Source organism: Anas platyrhynchos, chromosome 4 (assembly GCF_047663525.1).
Source record: "Anas platyrhynchos isolate ZD024472 breed Pekin duck chromosome 4, IASCAAS_PekinDuck_T2T, whole genome shotgun sequence".
NCBI lineage: Eukaryota > Metazoa > Chordata > Aves > Anseriformes > Anatidae > Anas > Anas platyrhynchos.
This window is the reverse complement of record NC_092590.1, coordinates 73982857-74006333: the sequence shown is the minus strand read 5'-3', so window position 1 is coordinate 74006333 and position 23477 is coordinate 73982857. Positions and strand designations below refer to the sequence as shown.

Here is a 23477-nt window from a genome sequence, read left to right as displayed (position 1 = left end):
GACATCTCCTTCGGCGTCCCGTAAAGCAAGCAAGAAGTCGGTTTCACAGTGGAAGGATCTTGTTTCAGGTCTTGAGATAAAAGGGAGAACCACCGCAGTCACCCTGCATGCCCTGAATTCTGGCTGTGGTTTCAGCCAGGCACGCTGAGAGCGCTGCCACCTCCCGAACTAACCCTACCCCTGGGGCATCCCCTCAGCATCCCCCAGCTGCGAGCTGGTCCAAGGGCATTTTTCTAAAGCCAGAGAGCATTTCAGCTGAAAACCAGCTCTGCTCACCAGCCAGAGCACAGAGATTAAAGCACCGGGCTGGGGACTGAGGGATTTGGGTTTTCTCTTCCACAAGCTTCTGGTGGGACTAATGACTCGCTGAGCGCTTGGTGCCAGATGAGCTCGTCCAGCTGCAGCGTTTTTAGCCTTAGCATCTTAAATCTTCTCATCCACCAGCGGGAACAGCCCGAGGGAGGAGGGTTCAGCCCTGCCAGCTGTGCTCGTGTCCTTCCAGCTGTACCCATTCCCTATCCCGCTGGTGTTTTGAGGTGAGGAGCAGCTAGGATCAGGGTCCTTTTTAACCCAGACCTGCTGTAGCAGGTCTGACGACTACACAGCTGAACTGGTGCAGAATGCTGGTAGCACAAAAATGAGTCACAAAAGAAAAAAATATATAAATATATAAGAAAACAAAATAAGTACAGTGCCATAAATCTTTCAGCAGGAAAGCTATAAAAGAAAACAAACAAAAAAAAAAAGCAACACTATTCTGTATTTTATTTCAGAGAGATCAATTTCCAGCTGAAAGCAATGAAGTGCTATTCCAGCAGTTATTTCTCATGAAGATTTAGGCATTAACTCCTATTGAACAGTTTTCTTGGAGCTACAGCAAAATGCCTGCAGGATTGCTGCTGTGTGTGTGTTGAAATCCCTGCTGTTGGGTGTAAGTCTCAATTTCCACAAGTGAATGACGTTTTGGGTTCTAAGCCCTAAACACCTGCAGGAGCCTACTTTGCTCTACTTAGGACATGAAAGCTTGAAATAAAATTAAAATATCAAGGGCAGAAAGGGGGAAGAAGTGGCGCATTGTGTTTTTTTTTTTCCTCCAAGATCTGTGGGGAAGACGGAAAGTCCGGGCGTGGGCAGGAGGGGGGATTCAAAGGAGAGCTTTAAAAGGAAATAGGATTTCTTAGAATTCAGATTGATGCTGGTTAAAGGTGTGTTCTGGGCACTGCTGGTGCTGCTGCACTTCTGGCACTTAGCAAACAGTTTAAATAAAGTTGTTCTCCCCAAAGCTTAGTGCTAGGCACCTCCAAACCACCCGCACTATAAACTCTAGCTCCACAGGGTGAAGCACCTTTACTGTTAGTAGGGTGCTATATGAGAAATAGCATCTTAAATAGGATACTTGATCAGAACTAAGCTTTTTCCCTTGAAATATTTCTTCTCTAGTTGCATTACACCGGCCTCTTGATGCTCTTGCTGAGCTGCAGTGGCAAAGCCTTCCCTTTGTGTACAAGTTGGCAGAAATCACGATTTCTGTTTGTGTTCACTCCCTTGTGTTGGTAACGTCAGCAGGAAATAACACACCGAAGGACCACGGCATATATACACACTTTCCTCAGTGCTAATCGATTCTGTGAAGTCTGTATCCTTATATTCGTTCGGCTTCAGGTGCAAACTAAATTATATTTGGCACATGCTCATAAAGTTGGCTTTGGATAAGCAATGCCAGGATTGTGCGGAGAGGGCTTTGCTCTGAGAAAAACACCTCTCACACCTGCCACAGGAGGTCATGCCAGATGCTTGGCTGCCTGCCTCCTGCTTTGTTTACAGCTTTTTCTTCTTCTTTTTTCTAGCTTGGCAAAAGAAGACCTCAGACCACACTCATCTAAGAGAGTGCCACCCGTGCACGATGCCTGTAGCGGAGCTGAGCATCGCTGCCTGCCTGCAGCACATCTGAGAGCAGGGGGCTCGCCGGGCACAGCCTTTCATCTTCCCTCTGTGCTCGACACAACAAGAAGCACCAGTTAGCAGAGAAAAGAAGGGTGTGAGACCATACCCAAGAGCTGGTGGCCACCCCAGCCTCCACGGTGCAGGCTCACCCACCTCCAGGCTCACCTTGTTTGTTTATTTTTTTTTTTCCATTTATTTTTCTGCTTTACTAATGTCTGTAGGGTGCTCTGGTGCTGTTTGGATAGGCAAACACAAGCAATCAGGAGTAGCATTACCACAACATTTGCTAGCAGGGTGAGGCTAAAGCACTGGGAGCCCCCCAGCGTGATGGATTTGTTGCGTTTATGCTTCAGAAATAACGTGGATAAGACAAGAGCCTTCAGAGGGGATCAGCAAATATAAGCCTAGGCCAGCGCCATCCAAACAGCCTTGAATTTGCTAATAAATAAGCCCCTGCATCCCCATTAGGCACCTCTGACTACAGGCACTAAAAATCACAGGCAGGCGAATGAGTTGTCTGAAAGGAGGTTTGGGTGCCTTGTGTTAGGCAGCCAGGTTTGAAACTCCTGGCCTTTAATTGATGTAAGGGTGGCTGTGGAAACACGGCAGTCATTAAACGACCTGATGGGGTGTTCTGGTTGTTTATGTCCTCGGGAAATCTGCAAAGGTTGAGCTGCTGAGAGTGGCTGTGGGACAAGGACGTTTTGATTGCCCCACGCTGTAGAAGGCCTACACCTTAATTACACAGCCCTGTGTTAATTTTGCCATACTCAAGCTGTGCCCATGACAGCTCTCTCTCAAAACTGGAAATCGTTTCCATCGTGTTTTATTTTTCAAGTGCAAACCCCCATGAGTTGCCTGCATTCCCCTCCGCAGGGTATAACCTCAGTCCTTGCACCGCTCCTACGAGTAAACGAACTCCCCACGGGGTTATTTATGGTCCCTTCTCGGGCAGGCTGATGTATAGCCCATCACTTCCCGAGGCTGCTGTGGGAGATAAATCGAGCATCTTCCTTCACGCTGAGTGCCAGCACATCACAGCATTTCTCTGGGACTCTGCAAAGCAAAAAAAAAAAAATCAACACGACCCAGAACCTCCCCCACATTCCAGCGTTTTGGCTCTCCAACAGCTCTCCTCACCGGGTCTCTGAATCCTGATGTCCTTTATTCCACTTCCTAAAATTAGTTTATTCCATCAAGCCCCCCCAAAAAGACCAATACGGCCAGTACCTAATAAATGGTGACCAGCCATTCATTGCAGCACGCTGCAGTACATCACTGCCTGGTTGTGTCTGTCCCTGGGGCTTTCTCCTCCCTTCTTACTGCTCCGTTACGCTGGGTCACCTCTGCAGTAAATTTACAGGTTGGAAATACGAGGAGCCAGTCTCTGGCTGGCATTAGGGAAGGTGGAAAGCACACAGTGAAGGAAAAGGGTGAAATTTACAGGTGGAAAAGGTGGGTGAGAGAAAGGGACAGGGTGGGAGAAGGAGAGCCATGGCTAAGCCATGGGTCCGAGAGGCAAAGTTGGTGCAGGAGGGCGACGCTGGTCCAAATGCTGCTGGTGGGCTTGGCAGAGCAGCTCTGGCAGACGGACAGAAATCGGCCAGCTTCTGCCTGGCCCTGCCCGAGGAGGTATAAAATGAGCTTCAGCAGCCCTGACAGTCCTTGGGGCTTCAGAAGGGAGAATAAAATTAATAATAATAATTCCAAGGTCTATCGAATGGTTTTGTTTGGTGGGTTGGTTTTGTTCGGTTGGTTTTCACGGGGCAGGCACAGGGGCTGGAAAGTCTCCGATGATCTTCAGAAGCTGTGTGATCTGCATGGATCCCCCTCTGCTCCAGAGGACGGGGGCAAAACCAGCAGGGGATGTACATGACCGTGTCTAGCCCAGTAGTTGCCTGTCGGCTTACAGGCAGTGCTTTAATCTTGTGCTTTCCATCTGCATTGCAAAGGGCTTTTTGTCTGCTCGATGCACTGCAGCAGCACCTCCGGATGATTTTATTTTTTATTTTTTTTTATTTTATTTTTATTTTTTGAATTGCCAGTGTTTTAAAGTAACCTGAGCCCCCTCCCCCCTGTATATTTGAAGGCTTTTTCTAATTCAGAGGCAGGGGTTGCAGGACAGGAGAGGCAGAATGAAGGGGTCACTGTGTTTGTGTGGATGTGAGCTGTAAGCCAGCTCAGGGCCCTTTGAGGCAGAAATCCTTGTGTTTCAGTGACTATGCTGCAGGCAAAAAGCAAAGGAGTCATTTTGGCGGGGTAACGGGGAAAAATAAAGCACATCCTTTGTTTTTAACCGGAATTTCTCTTTACCGGTGTAGCTAAAGTTACAAACCTGGGAAGTGAACACGCAGAGACTGAACAGTTGGTCCTCTACCAGACAATTTTATTGGGTACATGCACTACTAAGCAAAGCAAAACTAAGCAAAGCAAAGCGGTGAAGTCCAGGCTCCAAACCCAAAATCTCACCAATCCGTTGGCCAGACGTCCTGGGAGTCTTGGGAGCCCAGAGACGGTTGCTGCAAAGGTCCGTGTGGATTCTGCTCCTTTGAGTCCAAAGTGATTACAGGGTTGTTTGTTCTGCTCAGTTCTTATCGTCATCTTTCCAAGTCTCTGAGGCTGGTAACACTTCTGCCATCTTCAGTGTCTGCTTTTCTGCACTCAGGCATTACATTCCCTTCGGTTTCCTTCCAAAGACACTGTCCTTGGCTTTCCCTAACCCCTTCTTCTCAGCTTAAGGAGTCTTAAATCACACACAAGAGCAGCTTCTTCTCATTAGCATTTGGAGCTGGGACATTCAAAGGAAAATTTCTTAAGCTAACTCTTACTTTTTTACTGGGAGGGTAATCAAGCACTGGAACAGGTTGCCCAGAGAGGTTGTGGAGGCTCCATCGGCAGAAATAGTCAAAACCCAACTGGACACAGTCCTAGGCAATCTGCTCTGGGTGGCCCCGCTTGAGCAGGGGGGTTGGACCAGATCATCTCAAGAGGTCCCTTCCAACCTCTACCATTCTGTGATCCAAGCCAACCTCAGGCTGCTTGGCCCACTCGCCGCTCCTGGGAGGCCCTCTTATAACAGAGGAGGCCACCCCTCACGTCAAGGTCTGGTATGGCGTGTGTCCCCACCGCTCAACGCCTGCTGGGTTGCAGCCAACAGCGGAGCGAAGGGTTCTTCTTGGTGGCAAACACAGAGGCCAACCCAGTCTTGCCCTTGACTATGGTAGGAGGCGCTTGGCCAGCCCCAGTTGGTTCAGCTGGCTGTCGATGCAGAGCCTCACCTGCCTTATCCAGTAACAAGTGGCCACCATGGCAAAGCACACGCAGGCTTGCATGAGCAGGATGATCACAACGGGATGCAGGAGGGCGTTAAAGATGCCAGTGGCGGTGGGGGACCAGCCAAAGAACATTTCCCACCAGTGGTGCTCTCCCACCCTCTTAATCCGCTCTATTACCTGCTTTATAACATTGCCATCGTGGTGTACAGTTATTAGGATTTTTTTAGCTTCTGCCTTAGCGTTTTCTAAAAGCTGCTGTAAATTTGCATGCTCTAACATTTCTTTGACTAGCGACAAATCCATGCCGATCGGGGTCGGGGTTATACTACGATACAGGGTATAGTTTCTGATTAGCAATTGACTAGTGAACACAGGCGGCTTATAGACAAAATCACAGCCCCTAATGATAGCTACATTGCAAGCACACATATTTGAATCATTGAACACGGTCTGATTGTAAATGTCATTGATTTGCACGTATTTACACATCGTTCTGAAACACACGCACCCTTTCCCTACATAAACTAACACGGTTTTGTTATTGCTCTGCGGGTTGATCTCGAAATGGCACACCCCCTCGCTGGTATCAAAGCAAACATCGCTTGCCTTAAGGGCGTCATCTTCGCAAATAAAACCCAGCCCCCGCTCCAAAATGCAGGCTTCCAGATCGACCGACTGCCACTTTTTGTCTGACACCCGTGCCCACATGCGGTGGTCCAGCGGGTAGACCACGGACCCGTTAGTGTTAACCCCCAGGGCCACGATGGGGTAAACCTTTTCGATGCGGGCCTCCGCCACGGTCAGGACGTAGGCGATGACTGCATCGAGGACCTGGTCGTGGGTGAAGTTCACCAGCCTCCACCAGGCTTGGAGCTGCCGCTCCTTGTCCGTGGCCGCGTCCCACACGATCTTGCGGATCTCGGTGGGGAGGACGCCGTTGTCACCGTCCCTCAGGATACCTGCAACGACACTCTGCACCCACATCTGGGCCTGGATGCAGCTGAGAGCAAGGGAGACGTTATTTTGCTCGATTCCCAGCGCCTGCAACAGCACCTGGTGGTCTTTCTCACTTATTTTTTCCCAAGTGGGCAACACCTCCGACACAAGCCACTGCCCCATCCCCAGGCTGGCCAGGGATGAGTTCAGGGGGCTGAGGATGCCCTGAACGCCCGATGTGACGGCCTCCAGCTTGTTGGCCAGGACCTCAACGTTCATGCTGTTGAGAACTCCCAGCCCAGCGCCTCCTCCTCCCAGCGCCGTGGCCAGAAGGTCTCTCCTGGCCCGGGCCCCCTGGATGGAGCGGCTGTGAAGCCACGCGAGCCAGCCGGTGTAGAGGGTGGACAGGAAGGGGGTGCAGTGCGGTCTGACGGAGGAAATATTAACCGTAGACAGGGACAGCACCACCTTCTTCAATGACCGGACAGGGCTGGTCAATAGCTCTTGGATGTGGTTTTGCTTGACCACGTACGGGCCTATTTTTGAAACAAAGGGACGCTGGACAGCAAAGATGGGGAACTCTTTCTGAAATCCTTCAGGGCCTCCTATCAACCACTTTCCTCCAAGCTCGGGGGACATTTCTACGTTCAGGTTTCCTTGACACCACACCTGGAGGTTTACGAGCGGGTGTGGGCAGTATCCATAATCCTGGCTGTACCATGAGGCCTCCGGCTTTAATTCAGATCTATTGAGAATTTTGTTGTCCTGGGGGCAATTTAATAACACGACCCACTTACGGCCATTAGGGGCAGTGATAGTCACAGTGGTGCCGTTAATTTTCCTCAGGTCAGTTATACTTCCTTGAGAGTATCTAATTTCCAATTTTACTTGGTTCCCCACTTCAGCATATCGGGCTGCACGCCAGGCCAAAAAATGGCACCTTGGGACCTTAAGGGCAGAAAACGAATGCATCGTAGTGCTAATCTTAAATTTAAATGACAGTCCCACGCTGTTTTGGGCCCAGAGACAGACCACAAATACAGGCTGGACTAGAGTAAAGTTGCACCAACAATCCAATTTTTCCATGGCACAGTTTTTTTTCTGACTCTTCTTGGTTTTTATTTCAGTTATGGAGATTTGAGTTACCCGCTGATGAGTGGAACCATTAACTACCCTGCACCCTACTTTTATTTCTTGGCCCACCTTCCCCAGCAGCTGTGGAAGTCTGCTTGTGCTGTCCCAGCTCCATTCGTTTTCCAGATACACCTCAGCCCCGTGCATAACTACTGTTGACAAATTTAAGCCTTTGTTAGAACTTAATCCCATGCTTCCCGTATATTTTACGTGAGCTTGAGACCAGGGCCAATCCATGCCAATTTTTGCGTATCGTCTAACCCTGTGCTGGACTGCGGCCCATTTGTCGGGGTGTCTGGCTAAGTGGGAAAGACTGACTTGTTCTTGGAGGTGCTGGTGGGTTGGTTGGGCGTGATGCACGCTCAGCGCTATACACATACCAGAAATCAAAGCAAATCCTGCAACCACAAATTTGAAAGCATTTTCCCCGCAGCACAAACAGGGCTGGTGATGCCGCGAAGCTCGCCCTTCCCGCTGGTCACAATCGCCTTCCATTTTCCTTCATCTGCAAAACATAAGCAAAGCGGGCTCTCCAGCCCCGTTAATTTCCCTTCCATGCTTTTAATTGTGAAGAGTGGAACCACTTTTCCTGCCTTTTCGCCCCCTTTCTGATTTCTACCTGGTACATGGAGGGGCTGGCCTTGTTCACAACCCTAACCGGCCCCATCCACTGGGGTCCCAGCACCTGGTTCTTCTCTCTAACCCCCCGATACGTTACCAGGTCCCCCATGTTCCACTCCACGGGGCGCAGCAGCGCTCCCAGCTGCTTATCAATCTTGTGGATGTTGGCCTCCTGCACTGAAGCAAGCTGGTGGTACATAGCTGACACCGTCCTCAGCGTGTCCTGAACCCACCTGTCTGTCAGCACGCGGGGCTGCAGCTCGTCTGGAGGCTCCCCTCTTTGCCACCAGTGGTCCAGCAGCTTCGGGTCTCTTGCAGGAGGCAGCTTTTGGGGAGAAGGCACGTGTGATGCCATTGCTCCCCGCAACGCCATCAGGACCAAGGGGAGTTTCTGATCCCAGTCCTTCCTTTGATGGTTTACGAGCTTCCGCAGTGCAGTCTTCAGTGTTTGGTTGGGCCCCTCCATCGAGTCGGGCTTCTGGAAATGCCCCGTGATGTGAAGCTTTTGCTTAATGCCCAAGGCCTGGCACACCCCTTTGGAGACTTCCCCAACGAAGCGTTGGCCGTGGTCCGAGTTGATCTCCTTTGGGACGCCCCATCGTGAGAAGACGTGCTCTACCAGGATCTTGGCAGCCGCGCTGGCTGTGTTGTTTCGAGCTGGAAATGCTTCCACCCACTTGGTGAAGGTGTCGCTGATCACCAGGCAATACTTGTTCCCTTGGGCTGTTTGGGGCAAAGGGCCGATAAACTCCATCTGCAGCTTGCTCCAGGGCCCGGAAATCCTCTGGTGGCCCAGCAGGGCTTTTGTTGTTTTTGCATCGGGATTGTTGGCCGCGCAGGTGAGGCAGTTGCTGACGTACCTCTCCACATCCTCTCTCATCTCAGGCCACCACCCTGCACCCTGCAGCCTTGCCAAGGTCTTGTCTGTCCCCAAATGCCCCTGCTCATGAGCCAGAGCCACCAGCTCTGTCCGGACAAGCTCAGGCACCACCCATACAGGGAAGTCTGCCCCATCTCTCCGCGCCAGGACCAGCCCTGACACATCCTTCCAGACCTTGCAGCCTTTGTACTCCCTGCCCTGTGCTAGTTCCCGGACGCTTGGGTCTTGTGCCTGCAAGCCCTGCAGGTCCACGCTCTCCCTGTTCCTGCCTGCAGCCACCAACAAGGGGCCGTTCTCCGAGATCTTGCTGGCCTTCCACATCTGCCCTTCCTTAGCCCCTTGTTTGGCTTTGGCATCCGCCTCCTTGTTCCACTTGGCCTCCTCCGTCCCCTTCTTGTGGGCCTTGACCTTAATTATCTGGGCCGGCTGTGCCCTCTGCTCCGCCAGCTTGGCGAGGTACAGCAGCTTTTTGGCGTAGGTGACGGGCTTGCCGTCGGCAGACTGCATGCCCCTCTCCCTCCAGAGCGGCAGCCACTCCAGGGCCGCCCTCACCACCCAGCCCGAGTCAGAAAATATGGCCAGCGGCTGGTCTGCCGGCGTGTTTTCGAGGGCGACCGTCACGGCCACCAGCTCGGCAGCCTGGATGGAGTGGGGCAGGCACCTCCCCTTGACCACCTCCCCGGTGCTGCGGTTGACGGCGGCGTAGCCAGTGTAGGACACCCCATCCTCGTGGTAGTTGGACCCGTCTACGAACCACACCACGTAGCCTCTGTCCTTGGCCTCCGCCAGGCTGATGCTGCTCTCAAATAGGGGCACCCTCCGCGGCTTCATCTCCTGCACCTCCTCCCCGTCCCTGTCCCCACTGATCACCACCCCGTAGGAGCCAGCTGAGGGCTCGGGGGCATCCCCGGGGGTGTCTTTGTGGGGCAGCGCCAGCACCCAGTTGGCCATCCTGGGGCAGCGTGTGGGACTGTTCCCCTCCTTTGCTGACAAGAGGTACCTCACGGGGGCACGGGAGGTCCTCAGCAGCACCGGGGCCGACCCCACCAGATACTCCCAGTGCTGCAGGGCCCAGGTTAAAGCCAAAACCTCCCTCTCGTACGCGGTGAATTGCTGCTCAGCTGGTGTCAAGAGCCGCGAGGCATGGGCGATGGGCTGGAGGTGGGCACCGTGTTGTTGTGCAAGGGTGGCCCGCAGCCCCATCCCCATGCTGGCCAGCTGCAGCACGTAGGGTCTGTCCCCACGGGGCCTTGCCAGCACGGGGGCTCTCGCCACGCTCTCCTTTAAGGTTTTAACTGCCTCATCCTGCTCTGGACCCCACTCCCACGGGGTGTCCTTCTTGAGGAGTTTGCAGAGCGGAGCAGCTTTCTCTGCATAGCCCTCAACAAACTCCCGGGAGAACCTCACAAGAGCCAAGAAGGACCGCAGGGTGGTGACGTCGGCTGGTGCCGACACTTTCTGTATCAACTCAACCCGCTGCTTCTCCAGCGAGCGCCCTTCCTCTCCCAGAGTCACCCCTAAGTACGACACCTCCTTCCAGCACAGCTGGGCCTTTGTTGGGCTGACCCTGAACCCCGTCTTCTGGATGGCCTCCAGCACCTCTGCCAGGACCTCCAGGTTCTCCTCCTTGGTCCGGGTGTGGATGAGGATGTCGCCGGCACAGGACAGCACGCTCTCCTTGTGGCTGATCTTCTCCCACATCCTCATCACGTGCGTGTGGCAGATGGCGGGAGTGTTGTGAAACCCTGGGGGGACCCTGGCAAAGGTGAACTGCCGGCCCCGGAGGGTGAAGGCAAACTTGTGCCAGGATTCGGGGTGCAAGGGAATAGCGAAGGACGCGCTGGTCAGGCTGAGCACCGAGAACCACTTAGATCCCCGCGAGATGGCTGCCATGACATCGGGGTATTTGGCCACCACGGCCGTCCTCAGCGGGGTAACCTGGTTGAGGGCACTGTAGTTGACTGTCAGCCTCCAGGTTTTCCCATCAGCTTTCCTCAGGGGCCACACCGGGGCGTTGCTGGTGCTCTGCTGCTCCACCAGCACCCCCTGCTCTAGCAGGGTTTTGACCGTGTCCCACAGGCCCTCCTCAGCCTCAGCCGGGTACTGGGGCTGCTGCTGAGGAGGGGGGTCTGGCCCTTTGACCACCACTACAGTGTCGATCTGCCCACAGTCCAGCTTGTTCTTTGCCCAGACCTGTGGGAACTGCTCCGTCACCCGTTTCACTCGGGGCTCCCATTCGGGGTGGATCAGGAGCTCGGGAGCTTTGACCGACATGACCCTGTGGCTCGCCGGGATGACCGGTGCATCGCTTTGGGGGCAGTGTAATAGTTTTTGGTTTGCCAGGTCCACCACCACCCCCATCTTTGTAAGTGTAGAGATGGCCAAAATTCCTGGCTTTCCATTCATTTCCATTTTCCCAAATTTTTCAGACCCCTTGGCAGTTCCAATTTCAAAGGGTACAGGCCCTGTGAAGGGCACTGAGGATTTTTGGCCATTTGGCCCGCTTATTTCAATAATTTCACATGTTTGAAAGAGCCCGCTTTCACCAGGGGTCATATTCAGAATTGAATAAGAGGCACCAGTATCAATTAACATCACTTGTCCAAGCACCCCTCCTCCAATAGTTATATCAACTATCAGGCGCCCCCACAAATCGGTCTTAATCGGTGCCACAAAAAGGGGCGATGCAGGTGCCTGGCAGCCCTATTGCTGAGCCTTAGACCCTGGGTCGATGGGGTTGGAGCTGCTGTGCTTCTTGGCCTCGTGCAGCGCCAGCTTTCGGAAGAGCTCGGCGTCTGGCAAGCCGTCGATGTCCTCCTGCTTCTCGTATTTGATCAAGCGCTTCCTCAGCTCAGCCCGCCAAGGGTTGGACTTCTGAAACCTCGGCCCTTGCTGGTTTTCCTTCCCCAGGCCATTCTTGCCATCGGGATCTTTCCGGTTGTCTCCTTGCATTTTCCTCACCCCCGCGTTTTGGAAGGACATGGCTGAGGTTTTTCCCTTCTTCCCCCCCAGCATGTACCCGGGGAAGGCCTGCTTCTGCAGCTCGAAATTCTGGGTCAGGATCTGCTCTAGCTCCGACAGCGGCTTCCTCGCCGCGTCCCCACCCGCAATCACCCGCAGAGGGGGGGTCAGCCCCACCACCAGCGGCTCCTTGAATTCAGGCCTGTCAAAATCGAGGGGGGTCTCCTTGGAGCCGGGCAGCCCGGCCATCTGGTAGAGCATCTTCTTACGGTTGACGTAGGCATCGGGCCGCTCCTCGGGGTTCTGCTTCTCCTGGTGGAACAGCACCAAGGGGTTGACCTCAGGGAAAAACACCTTCAGCACAGCTGACTGGACATCCCCGATGTCCTGGACGTTGCCCATCTGCACGTCCCCTGGCAGGGCCGCGAAATCGTCGGGTTTCATGCATTTTCTCACCACGTCTATCAGGTCGCTGACAGCACTGCCGCTCTGGCACCTGGGCAGCCTCTGGGCCCGTGACAGCCAGTTGACGGCCGTCTCCTTGGTCAGCGGCCCCAGCATCTTCCCCACCGTCTTGAGCTGCTCGGGGGTGAACCAGAGCATGGCCCTGTTGGTGTCGATGGCCTGCAGCGGGCCGTGGCTGGCTGGCTCCTCGGGGGGGCTCTTTTTAATTTTAGCAGCCTCAGCCTCAGAGCCCTGCATCTGGCACATCTCCTCCCGCAGGGGAGCATATGGGGATGGCCTGGTGGGGCCGTTAGCCCCCCACACGTCATCCTCATAGTCGTAGTGGGGCGGGTGCGGGTCCAGGCAGTCGTCCCCCTCCCCGTTCCCGAACCGGCTCCTCTTGCCCTGGATGGCAGCCACGATGCCCCGAGACACCCCCAGCTCAGCCTGCAGCTCCTGGATTTTGGCATGGCACACCTTGTGATCGGGGCCGGTGCCCCGGTCCCGCTGGACGTCCTGCAGGACGGCCCGCACCGCGCTTTGGGCGTCATGGGTCTCCCCAATCCACTTGCCCACCTCCTTCTCCAGCTCCTCCGTCTTCAGCTTCTCGTAGCCCAGCTTGTTCTCCAGCCGGGTTATCTCCACCGCGCTCCTCAGCGAGTCCCCGCACAAGCCCTGCACCTCCGCCCGCAGGTTGTCCACCTGCATCTTGAGCTCGCCCTTGGCCTGCTCCAGCGTCTGCACGCTCTCAAGAGCCTCCTTCAGCAGCTTCGACAGCTCCCTGCCCACCATCAGCAAACCCTGCAAGGCCGCTCTTTTCTTGCACTTGTTGGTGGGTTTGGGTTTTTTGGTCTCCTCGGACCAGCTCTCCCACTGCTGACACAACTGCTGGTACGCCTCCGGGCCCTGGAAGGCCCCCGGAGACCACACCGGAGGGAGACACTTCTGGAGCACAAACTGCTCCAGCTTCCAGTTGCTAACGATATCGGTCATCATAGTGAGAGGAGAAAAGGGGGGCGACCTGAGAGACAGCTCCGTCTCACAGCCAAGCTACCATAACACCAGCACCCCCGTCTCACCCGGCCCCGCCAGCCACACCTCCCAAAAACCCCTCGCTGCTCGGCCGGCCGCACTCACCCAGGGACGTCGAGGGAAGGGGACAGCGGGGACAGGTAGCCGCGGCCCTAGCGGGCGGCCGCCGCAACCCACCCGCTCCCGGGGGACGGGAGAAGCGGCGCAGAGGCGGGGGACCCCGATAATAAGATCTCACCAATCCTCGGCTGGACGCGCTGCGAGTCCCGGCGATCCGGAGACGACGGCTGCCGCAGAGCTCCGTTGAATTCAGCACCTTTAAGGTCAAGGTGTTTGCGGGGTCCCGGACCCGGTGGCTTTTTATAGGGATGTCAGGTCGTTGTTTGGGGCTGAAAACGCCTCTGTTTACTTCCTCGGTGGCTTTCCCTCCCTTCAGGTGCCACATCTCTGCGCTATCTTCCCAAGGACGCTTTCCTTGCCTTCCCCTATCCTCCCCAGCACTGATAAGGGTGGCTGAAATCACGCGGCAGCAGGTGCTGGTTGTTTTTCTGAGGGGGGAGCAGGAGTAGTCACCACATTTTTATGGTAATTTCTGCTCGCACCGAGTGTCCTCAAGAGGGAGATCTGGAGGCACTCACTGCTGCCTGTCCCCTAAGCACCAGCACCCCCAAATTCCCCTCGCGGCCTGCTTGCTTTCTGCACGTTTCTGCCAGCACCTGCTGGGGGATCACACCTGAACCTGTAAAACGAGGGACCCCACATCCCTCCTCAAGCCCAAATCTGCTTGCAGAGGGAGGCAAGACGTCCATTTGGGCTTCTGGACTCGAAAAGCAGCATTGCCACACCACCACCCGGCCTGCTGCACACCGGCACGCACCTGGGGGGGTGCAAACCTGTGCCCCAAAACTGTGACGGGGGAGCAAACCCTGCCCCTGCCTCAGCTGCATGGCAGCTGCAGGGCTGCACCTGCAGAGGCGAGCAAACCTCCAACCCCGGCCTCACAAACCACACCGCAGCTCGGAGCCGTGTAGCAAACCCGACCCGCTTCGTTGTGTGTGTTTTTGTTTTTTTGTTTTTTTTCCTGCCATTGCACAGAAAAGGGCATTGCTCACCCCCCCGAAGCGAAGGTGCCGTCGTTCTCGCCGCTGCTTATCCCCTCCTGACATACTCCAGGAGCCAAACTTTTCACTAGAATGAGCTAATTAAAGAAAAAAATGCTCAGCTGCTGCTACTTGAGCCCTGGGGAGTTTCCACGGGGCCCCACCAGCCTGCTATCCTGGATTTCCAGTAACTCCATTCTCACTTTCGGAGCCGTGTTTGACCAGGCCCAAGACTGAGAAACCCTCCCCAATCCCAAAAGCCACCCTTTGTAGCCTGGAATGAAGGGAGAGTATGTCTTTTTCTTTATTTTATGGCAAATGTTTGCATTTGTGGCTACTGAAGAGCTCCGACCTTCCGCACAGACTGAGCCCAGCAGGCAGCGTGTGCTGGATCCTCTCATCCCTTACAGCCCAGCCTGGCCCATGCCTCTGCTGCTAAATGGGATTTTAACAGAGCTGGAAATCCCATGGGGTCCTGCTTCTCGTCTGCAGACCCCTTTCTTCTTTCCCAATGGTTTGCTCCTACCCCTCAGAAGCAAACGCTTTGCTGGGAAAAAAATAAATAAATAAATCATAGGGGGAAATGGAGATTAAAAATTGTAACAAAGCTGGCAAAGGAGCAGGGAATTGGTGCTGGCAGGGTGAGGCACACAGGCTGCACTCTGAGAAGAAGCAGAGGGGATGGACAAGGAGCAGATCTGAAGGGAGAGCACTGAGACAGGGCAGGGAGACAGCTGGGCAGGGGACTGGGATAAATGTATTTCATTTCAGAGACTTAAGAATTAAATCCTGCTAGGAACTGTGCAGACAAATTGCACAAATGCACAAAAATACAAAAATCCCCCCCATCTTGCCCCAGCCATGAGCCAACCGCTCGTGACTAGGGTCCCACGGGAGCCGCTGCGCCCTGGCAAGGTCACCCACACATCTTGTTGTGTTACCAGACCAGTTCAGATCACCAACTCTCTCCCTCCTCTATTTTCTTCCCAGGACGGCAGCCCCAAACAATGTAGGGCTGGAATAAACAGCAGCTGGCCACCGGCACGCTCCCACAGTGTTCGTGATGTTGTTAGCCATGGGCTGCGAGACACGGGCATCTCCCCGCCAGCACCTGCGTGTAGGAGCAGCACCCAGGCCTGAGAACTGCTTGGTAAATAGCTAAACAGCATTTTTTTGGGGAAAAAAAAATATTATTCCAACACATTTGTTAAGCTTTTGCATTGCAAGCATTCCTTTTTCGTTCCATTGGGGACATCTAGGTTGAATTTCTGCAGGGAAGGGTCTGTAAAGGTGCTATAACGTCCTGGGGAACCCTCCCAAATCGAGTAGCTGCTTGGGGAAGCCAGGGTCACCAGCCTCGTGGCTGCTCGGGGAGACGTGCCACATGCCCAAGGCTGTACAGGTGACAAAAGCCACCTCTGAGAGCACTTCGGTCCGGGTTTCAGCAGTGAGATTGGTGGGATGGGGGGGACGTAGCTATTGCAGCAGCCCCAAACATCAGCTCACCAGCTTTAGCATGGGGTTAAAGGGAAAATGTCACCCAGGTGAAGGCACTGGTCAGAAACCGTGGCCGGAGCAGGGACTGCAGCAAGCACAGCTCTGCCCTGCTGGCAGCACCCTGTGCCCAGGGCTCAGCACCAAAAACGACGGCTTGAAAGCACAGAAGCGAGCCCGAAAGCACCAAAATGACCTCCGGATTGCTCCTGCCGGGAAGGAGTTAGGGGATGATTCAGCCAACCCTAAATGTTACCAGCTGAGCCCTTCGCCACAAGCCCTGGGGTGGTTAGAGCAGCCCGCTCCGAGCAGGAAATCGTATCGAACAGGGTGGAGGGGGTGGGGGCAGCGTGTCAGAGCCACCAAGAATAATCTGGTGAAAAATTGAAAGGCAAACTGCACTACGAATCATTTTTTCCTGTTTGTCAGCCAGCTCGAAGCACTGGGGGGGTCCCCGTGCCCCTATGGGAGACCCCCAGGAGCAGGGGAACCCCCGGAGCCACCGCGGGGGCTCTGCAAGCACCTCGATTCGGGGTGCGAGGGGGCAGAAACTGAAAGGGAACCCCGGCAAAGAGAGTGAAGAAAATTACGCCAAATGCCACGTGTTGTTTTTTTCCCAAACATGGAAATATCGAAGGGTTTTGCCACCCACCCGCCCCTTCTCCCCTGCAATTTCACACCATGTGTTTCACCGTCCAGATCCCAAACCCTGCATGCTTCAAACCTCGCAGCACCCAGGGCCTTTCGAAGCAGCTCTGATATTTCACTTATGACTTAAATATTTCTGCGTATGAGACACTTGGTGTCGAAGCTCAGGGCCAGGTGGGGAGCCCGAGCAGAATTTCCTTACTTTTGTGGTTTGTCAGCCGCTAACAAACAGCCTTTGTTTGAGGTTTCGTGCTGTCGGCTTCAAAGCTTTCTGCGATGCCTCTCACGTGTGCTTCATGGAGAGCCAGGGGTGCTCTCGGCGTTTTCCAGGGCCAGGACAAAACGCCTCCTGCAGAAGGATGGCTCCTCACCTGCTGCTTGCCAGCACCAGCGGCTGCTGCCAATTTTGCTGCCTTCTGCTGAAGAAAAGGGCCGCACGCCTCTGATTGCCTCGGCTCCTTTTGAAAGTGATTTGGTTTTAAGAGAGGAGAAACCAGCCCGAGTTCATCGCTTCCTTCTTGTCTTTTAATGCCAAGCCCTCCGAATTAGCCGGCTGCGCTTTAATTGCTAGGGGCTAGGTTTGGAAAGAGAAGGAAAAGCCACGTGGGGAAATATGGAGAAATAAGGAAAAAGCCAGCCCTGAATGACTTTGGGGTCTTCTCTTCCTGAGGGCGCTGCGAGGCAGCCCCGTGCGGTGCAGGGGGCCTGACGCACACCTGATTTTGGGGCTGGGCACGGAAGAAGCCTCCGCTTCTCACCAGACGTCACCGGTGGCATCTGCACGCAGCCGGGGGACAGCCAGACACACCGCCACCATCACATCCATCCCACCAGGAGAACGGGATCCCGAGGGCCACCCCCGGAGCGTGGGGTCCCCCAGGGTCCCCCAGGGTCCCCCAGCCTCTGGGGACGTTGGGCATCGCCACCATGGCACGGCTGTGGCTCTGCCTCTGGCTCTGCCTGCAGCTCCCAGGTAAGAGAGAGGCCTCTGGGTGAGGGGAACTGAAATATCCAGGCTCAGGATGGAGCTACGGGACATTATTACCTCCCCAATCGATAATTTAGAATGTAATATTTAATGGTGTAGACACCGCAGGGCTTGGTTTGACTGCACCCCCTCAGTGCAGGCGTTCAGTGGGAAGCTGCTGACCCCCGGGTGCCTCGTTTTGCTGATGGATATTCAGTAATTGGGCAAAGCAGCCCCCAGAGTAGTGTCAGGAGGACGACCATCCAGGCAGATTTCCTCCCGAGTGTTTCCAAAGGGCCTCTGCGAGAAGTCGTGTGGCATAAAAACCTGCTTGCCGCTGGATCGCAGGGGGCTGGAGTGAAAATGTAGCTGCTGTATATGGGCTGTAGGTGATGTATCTGTGCTATAGGTGAGGTATAAGTGCTGTAGTTGGTGTGTATGTATAGCATATATACATGTCCTGTACAAACAGTAAATATAGAGTTGACCCCATACGGCTGTGGGGTCCCCCTGTGACACTATGAGCCTGCTGGTCACAGCAAGGAGCTGGGTTGTGATGATTAAATAACTTCCAAAAAAATGAAATAGTGCCTTGGGGGAGAAAAGCATCACATTACAGACCAAATTGGCTGTCTCCTCTCCAGAGAAAACCCCAATAAAGCAGAATGTGCCCCGTACGGGCAACCTGCAAGGGAAACGGGGCTGTTCCTGAGCTGTGCCCGCATGGGGAACAAACCCAGCCCCAGCCCCTGCTCCCAGCCAGAACCGGCACCGGGATGGGGCTGTAAGTGCAAAGTGATTTCTGTGCAGCTGTCCCCATGGGATTTTGAAGGAAGGGGGACATTTTAAGGCAAAAAAATGGGAAAAAGGGGGCTCATTCTGCATGGCTTTAAAGCACGCCTGGGAAAGTAGCGGGGAAAAAGAGCGCAGCCTTATCTCCTGAGGGTGTTTTTCGCTCGGTCTCTGCAGCTGTGTGGGCTGTTTGCTGAACACGAAGGACTGCACAAAGCTCCTTTTTCGCTCCCCAAGGCCGCACCGCCTCGCTCCTCGCTCGCACACAAACACCGCTCATGTCTGCCCGGGCGAAGCCCGGCCGAGATAATTGTTCCCCAAAACTTGCTCAGCCCAAACAAGGCGCTGCGGTGCCAGATGGAAGCTTTTGAACCCCTCCGCTACCCTTGAGCCATTCTCCTTCCCCAGATCACAAAACCCCTGTGAACAAGAGGAATAAATAGAAAATGAAATGGGCTCACTTTGAAATGCCGTTACCTTTTCATTAATTTTCTGATCCTTTTACATTATTTTTCCCGTTCCTTCCAGAGTTTTTGCTGCCACTCCTGGAGATGCATTTTTTTAGGAGGAGGCTGACACATATCCCACACCTCCACCACCTTCTTGACGTGCGTTAAGGAGTTCAAAAGGATCTGTAGATTCCAAAAAATGAGGGAATGCCAACCAATGCAGGCCCTAGCACACCCTTAAAAGCATCCCTCCATCCCTCCCTTTGCCACTGAGCTCCGTCTCTAGAGGAGCAGTTATAGGGCAAAATGCAGTCATATATGGTTTTGCCAAAATATCTTGGTTTTGCTAAAAAATAACTGGGGACCCACACAGGCCTCTGAAGGAGCATGGGCTGGTGTTTCTGCCAGAGGTGCTCTGGTTTGGTGTTACTGAGCCCCCGAAGGAGTTCTTAGCATGGAAGGGAAGTGAGGGAGGTATTTATGAGATATTTAAGTGTGGATTTGGCACCGAGGGACGTGGTTTGGTGCTGGGACTCGGTGATCCTGGAGGTCTTTTCCAACTGAGGTGATTCTACAGTTCTAACGAAACTAAAATACACAGCTATGTATTCCTCGCTCTTTCTGTAGGTTTCTGTGCCAATCTACGTTTGACCCAGACTCCAGACCATATTTTAGCCCAAACTAACAGCAGCACAGACATCCTCTGCCAGACGAGGAGGGAGCACACCGGGGTGTACTGGTACCGCTGGAGCCCGGAGCGGCAGCAGTTCGAGTTCCTGCTCTTCTCCAACTCGCTGGGCAAAAGCACCTACGGCAGCAACATCAGCTCGAAGAAGTTCACCGTCCGTGGGTCGAGCTCCCAGTCCTACAGCCTGCACATCGGCCAGCTGCACGCCTCAGACACTGGCATGTATTACTGCTCCGTCTCCCAGTCCTCCGAGCTCGTCCTGGGCAGCGGCACCAGGCTCGGCGTGGGTGAGCATCGCCCCCGGGGTGCCCAAAAATGCCGGCGGTGGGCTGTGATGAGGGGATGTGTGGTGGTAGATGGTTTGTCCAGGTTTGGGATACAAGGTTCAGGCTCTGAGGGGGTTCACAACTTGATCTGTGAAGGGGATAAGCAGAAAATGCAGCAGATAGCTGCACTGCAGGGCAGCAGCACGGGCAGGCCTTCTGCCATCACTGCTGTGGTCGTGCTGTGAGCTCTGCCTTGGTTTTAGGATTTCCCTGGGGAGCCATTCAGCCCTGGTATTGGCATGCTCTGCATCTTGCTACCTCCCGCAGTACTTTAGTTGAGAGTTTGGGTTTGTGCCCTGCTCATCTCCCGGGTCCGTCCACGCTCTGGCTCTCCGCACCCTTCTCCAGGTGACAAGGACAGCTCAAAGCCAGGGGACGTCACCCCTGGGGTTGGGTCCGGTGGCAGGTTTTGAGCCTGCCCTTCACACAGGGGATTTATTTGAGATTTATTCCACCCTGCATGTCGCTTGGGGAGCACTGCTGGGCAGAGCCCCGGTCCCACAGCAGCTCCCCTCTGCCCAGTTCTCCCCCAGCACGGAGCAGGGGTGGCACAGGAACATTTGTGTGTTCGAAGCAGGCTCCAACCCTTTCCCTGGGGGCTTTTAGGGACACAAATACCTTATTTCACCAAGCTGCAGCTGTGGTTGCTGGCTCTAAAACTTCCCTTTCCTTCTTTTTACACATACGCCCTGCACCTCTCATTCACTGAGCTGCCTCAGAAATCCCTTTTGGACCCTTGCTGGCTAGGAGGAAAGCTGCTTTAAGATAACAGAGAGCTGTTTTTTAACTAGCTATGCGCTTATCTATGTCCCAAAAGCAAGGCATGAAAAATATGACTGAAATTTGGCACGCTCAGAGCCGCTCCAACGTAAAACTAAACCCCAGCAGGTGGCTGGGGAGCGCTCCGACCCCCCGGGACTTGTTCTTTTTTCCCTTTGGTACCCACAATAAAATAAACACCCCTGAAACCCCTTTGGGTCTAAATTTTATGAGGAGAAATACACAGTTTTGAGCAACAACGATGTGAATACGGGAAGGATTCGGGGAGCCCTTAAAACCTCCCATGCTGCTGAGATCCCATTCCCTGCGCTCGCGGGTAAAGAGCACGGGGTTAGCGCCCGACGGGCAGCAACACAGAACCTGAAAATAAATAACGGGTGCTTATTTCTGGCTTTGGGGCCGTGCTGGTTGGGCTGTGCCTGGCAGCAAGTGAAGCTTGGGGAAATTTCCCTCTTGGAGGTGCCCAGAGCCAGGCTGGATGGGGCTTTGGGCAGCCTGGGCTGCTGGGAGGGGTCCTGCCCATGGCAGGGGGCTGGAGCCGGATGGGTTTTAGGGTCCCTTCCAACCCGAACCCTTCTGTGACTGCACAAAGGATTTAGGGTTAAAAGCCCCAGTTTCCAGCCCCAGCTGCTGCTGTGCTCGGTGTGATGCTCACGACTTTCTCCCTCTTTCCCAGTTGATGTTTTGCCCCTGCCTTCCACGTCCAGGCCGGCCCCGCTCACCAGGAGACCCTCACGGTGCAAACCCAAAAGCAAAGCCGCGGGCAGCAAAGGTAACAGAAACACTTCAGCTCCGGCCGCCTCGGGGAGGGTTGTGAGCTGAGTTGTCCCCTGAGTTAGAGGGGGGTTTGGGGCCAGGACGGATTCCCAGTTAGCTCTGGTGCCCTCTGGGTGTGCAGCCTCCCCCAAGTGGATTCCTGCACCAGCGAGGATGCCACAAAAAAGGTTTCCATGGCTCAGTTCCCCCTGATACCTTTGGCTTAACGCATCCCCTCCCGAGGTCCTGAGCTGCTTTGCTCCCTGCCCACCCCATACTCCATCACCTGGGCAGACGGTGCCCAGCTCCACACCGTGTCCCCCTCCCTATTTCCAGGTGCCTGCAGCCCCCTGGTCTGGGTCCCGCTGGCCGCCGGCACCCTGATCCTGCTGCTGAGCGTGGTGCCCACCGCCCTCCGCTTCTACCGTAAGCACCGCGCACCCCGGGGTCATCCTGGGAGAGGGAAATGGGGAGAAAAACCAATTTCGGGGTTGGGGGCACCCCACGCTGACCCTGACCGGCCCCTTCTCTCCTCAGGGCTGCGGAGGAGGCTGTGGCGTCGCATCCACCGGCAGTAAATCCTGCTGGGAAAAGGAGCAGCCCCCGCCCGGTGCTGAGCCCTGCCTGGATGTGACCAGGCACGGATGTTCGAGAGAGAGGACTTGGGGACTTGTACGCTTCCATCCTGCGATGGATGACGATTTTCAGCTTTTTTCCTTGACACAGCAGCTGATAATTAGGCTGGGCCGGATCCTGCAAGGCGCTGAGCCTGCCTCAAGGAGCTTTACAGGAGCAGGGCGAGCCCCTGCACCAGGGCTGGGGCACCAAAAGGACGCAGCCGGGTTGGAAAGATGTTTTGAGAGCGCCTGGGCTCCCTGTGCTCAGCACCTCGGGGCTTTGGGCTTCCTCCTGCTAGCGCTGGTTGATGACTTTGGAGCAGGGAGCAGGGCCAGGGAGGCTCAGCTCCCACGGGAGCCTGCAAACAGGCAGGAGTGGGAGAGGAAGGCAGACACAGCCACGTCCCAAGGCCGAGCACCTGGCAAAACAGACGCTGATAACAGGCGGAGGAGCCCAACGGCACGGCCAGAGATGATCCTGCCCTGGCTGCGGGGATGCTGAGCCCCTGGGGCACCCGGGGGTGCCGAGCACATGGCTCTACCATGCTCACTGCTGAGGAAAAGCCCTTTTTGCTTGATTTCCAGGAGGAAAATCAGCCTGCTGTGGCAGTGCCACGTCCGTGGGGCACAGTGGCTGGGGCACAGCAGCATCCCTGCTGCCGATGAGCCAGGCACATACATGGCCCTGGCTGTGTGCTGGGTGTGCTGAGCAGGTGATTTTTACATCTCATTCTTATGCAGTAGCTAAAAGGAAACCCCTTTGAAGCTGTCCCTGTGCAAAGGTTGATTCTGGCAAAAATAAATGTTTTGCATCGGTGTTTCTCTCTCGGCTCCCTGCCCACGGGTGAATAATGGGAACAGGCAGTGAGGAATTTGCTTAATTTCTGAGTTCCCCAGTTTGGTTTTGCTGCTCCATTACAGCTGGTAAAAAAAAACAAAACAAAAAAAAAACAAAACACCCTAACCTGCACCCCAGCTGCGTGCAATGAGGACAGAGAGGACAGCAGCAGCTGAGGTTGCACCTCCTTTCGAAAGGCAGCTTCATGCACTTCATCAATGGAAACTCTGAATAAAAAGTAATCTGGTGATGCCTCTGATCACCAATAGAGTATTTCCAGGCAGCAAACCTCTGTCGCGCTCAGAGATCTGAGCAGCAGGTTTCACAAACGCGAGAGCCGGTGGAAAGATCGCCCCCCTTTCACAGATTTTTTTTTTCCAGAGCACACACACGAAAGAAATGGAAACACTAATGAGAAGAGGCTTTCACATCTGAGAAAACGAGCCCTGATGTTTGCAGCTTTTTTTTTTTTTTTCCTACCCTCCTCGCTGTGGAAAGCACAACGACAAGAGCAGCCAAAGCTCAGGGTGCTGCGAGGCCAGCAGGGAGGGGGGCATTTTGGTGGTGAAACCCCACGGAATAACACCACGGGGCCACTGCTGATGGCAGCGAGCCCGAGCCAGCCGCAAAGCCAGGTCCGTGGGGAGGAGGAAGAGACACAGAAATGGTATCAGAGTGTGTATGGTACCCCAGGGTGATGTTCTCCCTCATTTCTTCCTCCTTCTGTATTTCCTCCCAAGGAGCTGCCAGCCTTCTGCCCCCTCCTCCTGCCAGGAGAAGGGAAAAATAATGGGA

At 54.6% G+C, this 23477-nt stretch overlaps 2 protein-coding genes across 2 annotated transcripts; one reads left to right on the top strand and one right to left on the bottom strand.

The window, feature by feature from the left end:
* Window positions 1-4309: 4309 nt before the first annotated feature.
* Window positions 4310-13703, bottom strand: LOC113843439 (uncharacterized). The gene is made up of 2 exons (XM_027455756.3): window positions 13466-13703; window positions 4310-7794 (listed from the first exon to the last, which is right to left on the bottom strand). The coding sequence occupies exon 2, from the start codon at window positions 7782-7784 to the stop codon at window positions 5160-5162; it is 2625 nt and encodes an 874-aa protein (XP_027311557.1). The 5' UTR covers window positions 7785-7794; window positions 13466-13703; the 3' UTR covers window positions 4310-5159.
* Window positions 13704-16349: 2646 nt separating this feature from the next.
* CD8B (CD8 subunit beta) lies at window positions 16350-22662 on the top strand. Its single transcript, XM_027455757.3, has 5 exons — window positions 16350-17442; window positions 19305-19652; window positions 21148-21243; window positions 21564-21653; window positions 21765-22662. The coding sequence occupies exons 1-5, from the start codon at window positions 17397-17399 to the stop codon at window positions 21803-21805; spliced, it is 621 nt and encodes a 206-aa protein (XP_027311558.3). The 5' UTR covers window positions 16350-17396; the 3' UTR covers window positions 21806-22662.
* Window positions 22663-23477: the final 815 nt, after the last annotated feature.

Excerpts from the sequence above, each read along its gene's own strand:
- LOC113843439 (XM_027455756.3), bottom strand. The coding sequence starts at position 7,784 with ATGGAAGGCGATTGTGACCAGCGGGAAGGGCGAGCTTCGCGGCATCAC.
- CD8B (XM_027455757.3), top strand. The coding sequence starts at position 17,397 with ATGGCACGGCTGTGGCTCTGCCTCTGGCTCTGCCTGCAGCTCCCAG. Across the intron at positions 19,653-21,147 it reads CGGCACCAGGCTCGGCGTGG|TTGATGTTTTGCCCCTGCCT; the intron begins GTGAGCATCGCC and ends CCTCTTTCCCAG. Across the intron at positions 21,654-21,764 it reads CACCGCCCTCCGCTTCTACC|GGCTGCGGAGGAGGCTGTGG; the intron begins GTAAGCACCGCG and ends TTCTCTCCTCAG.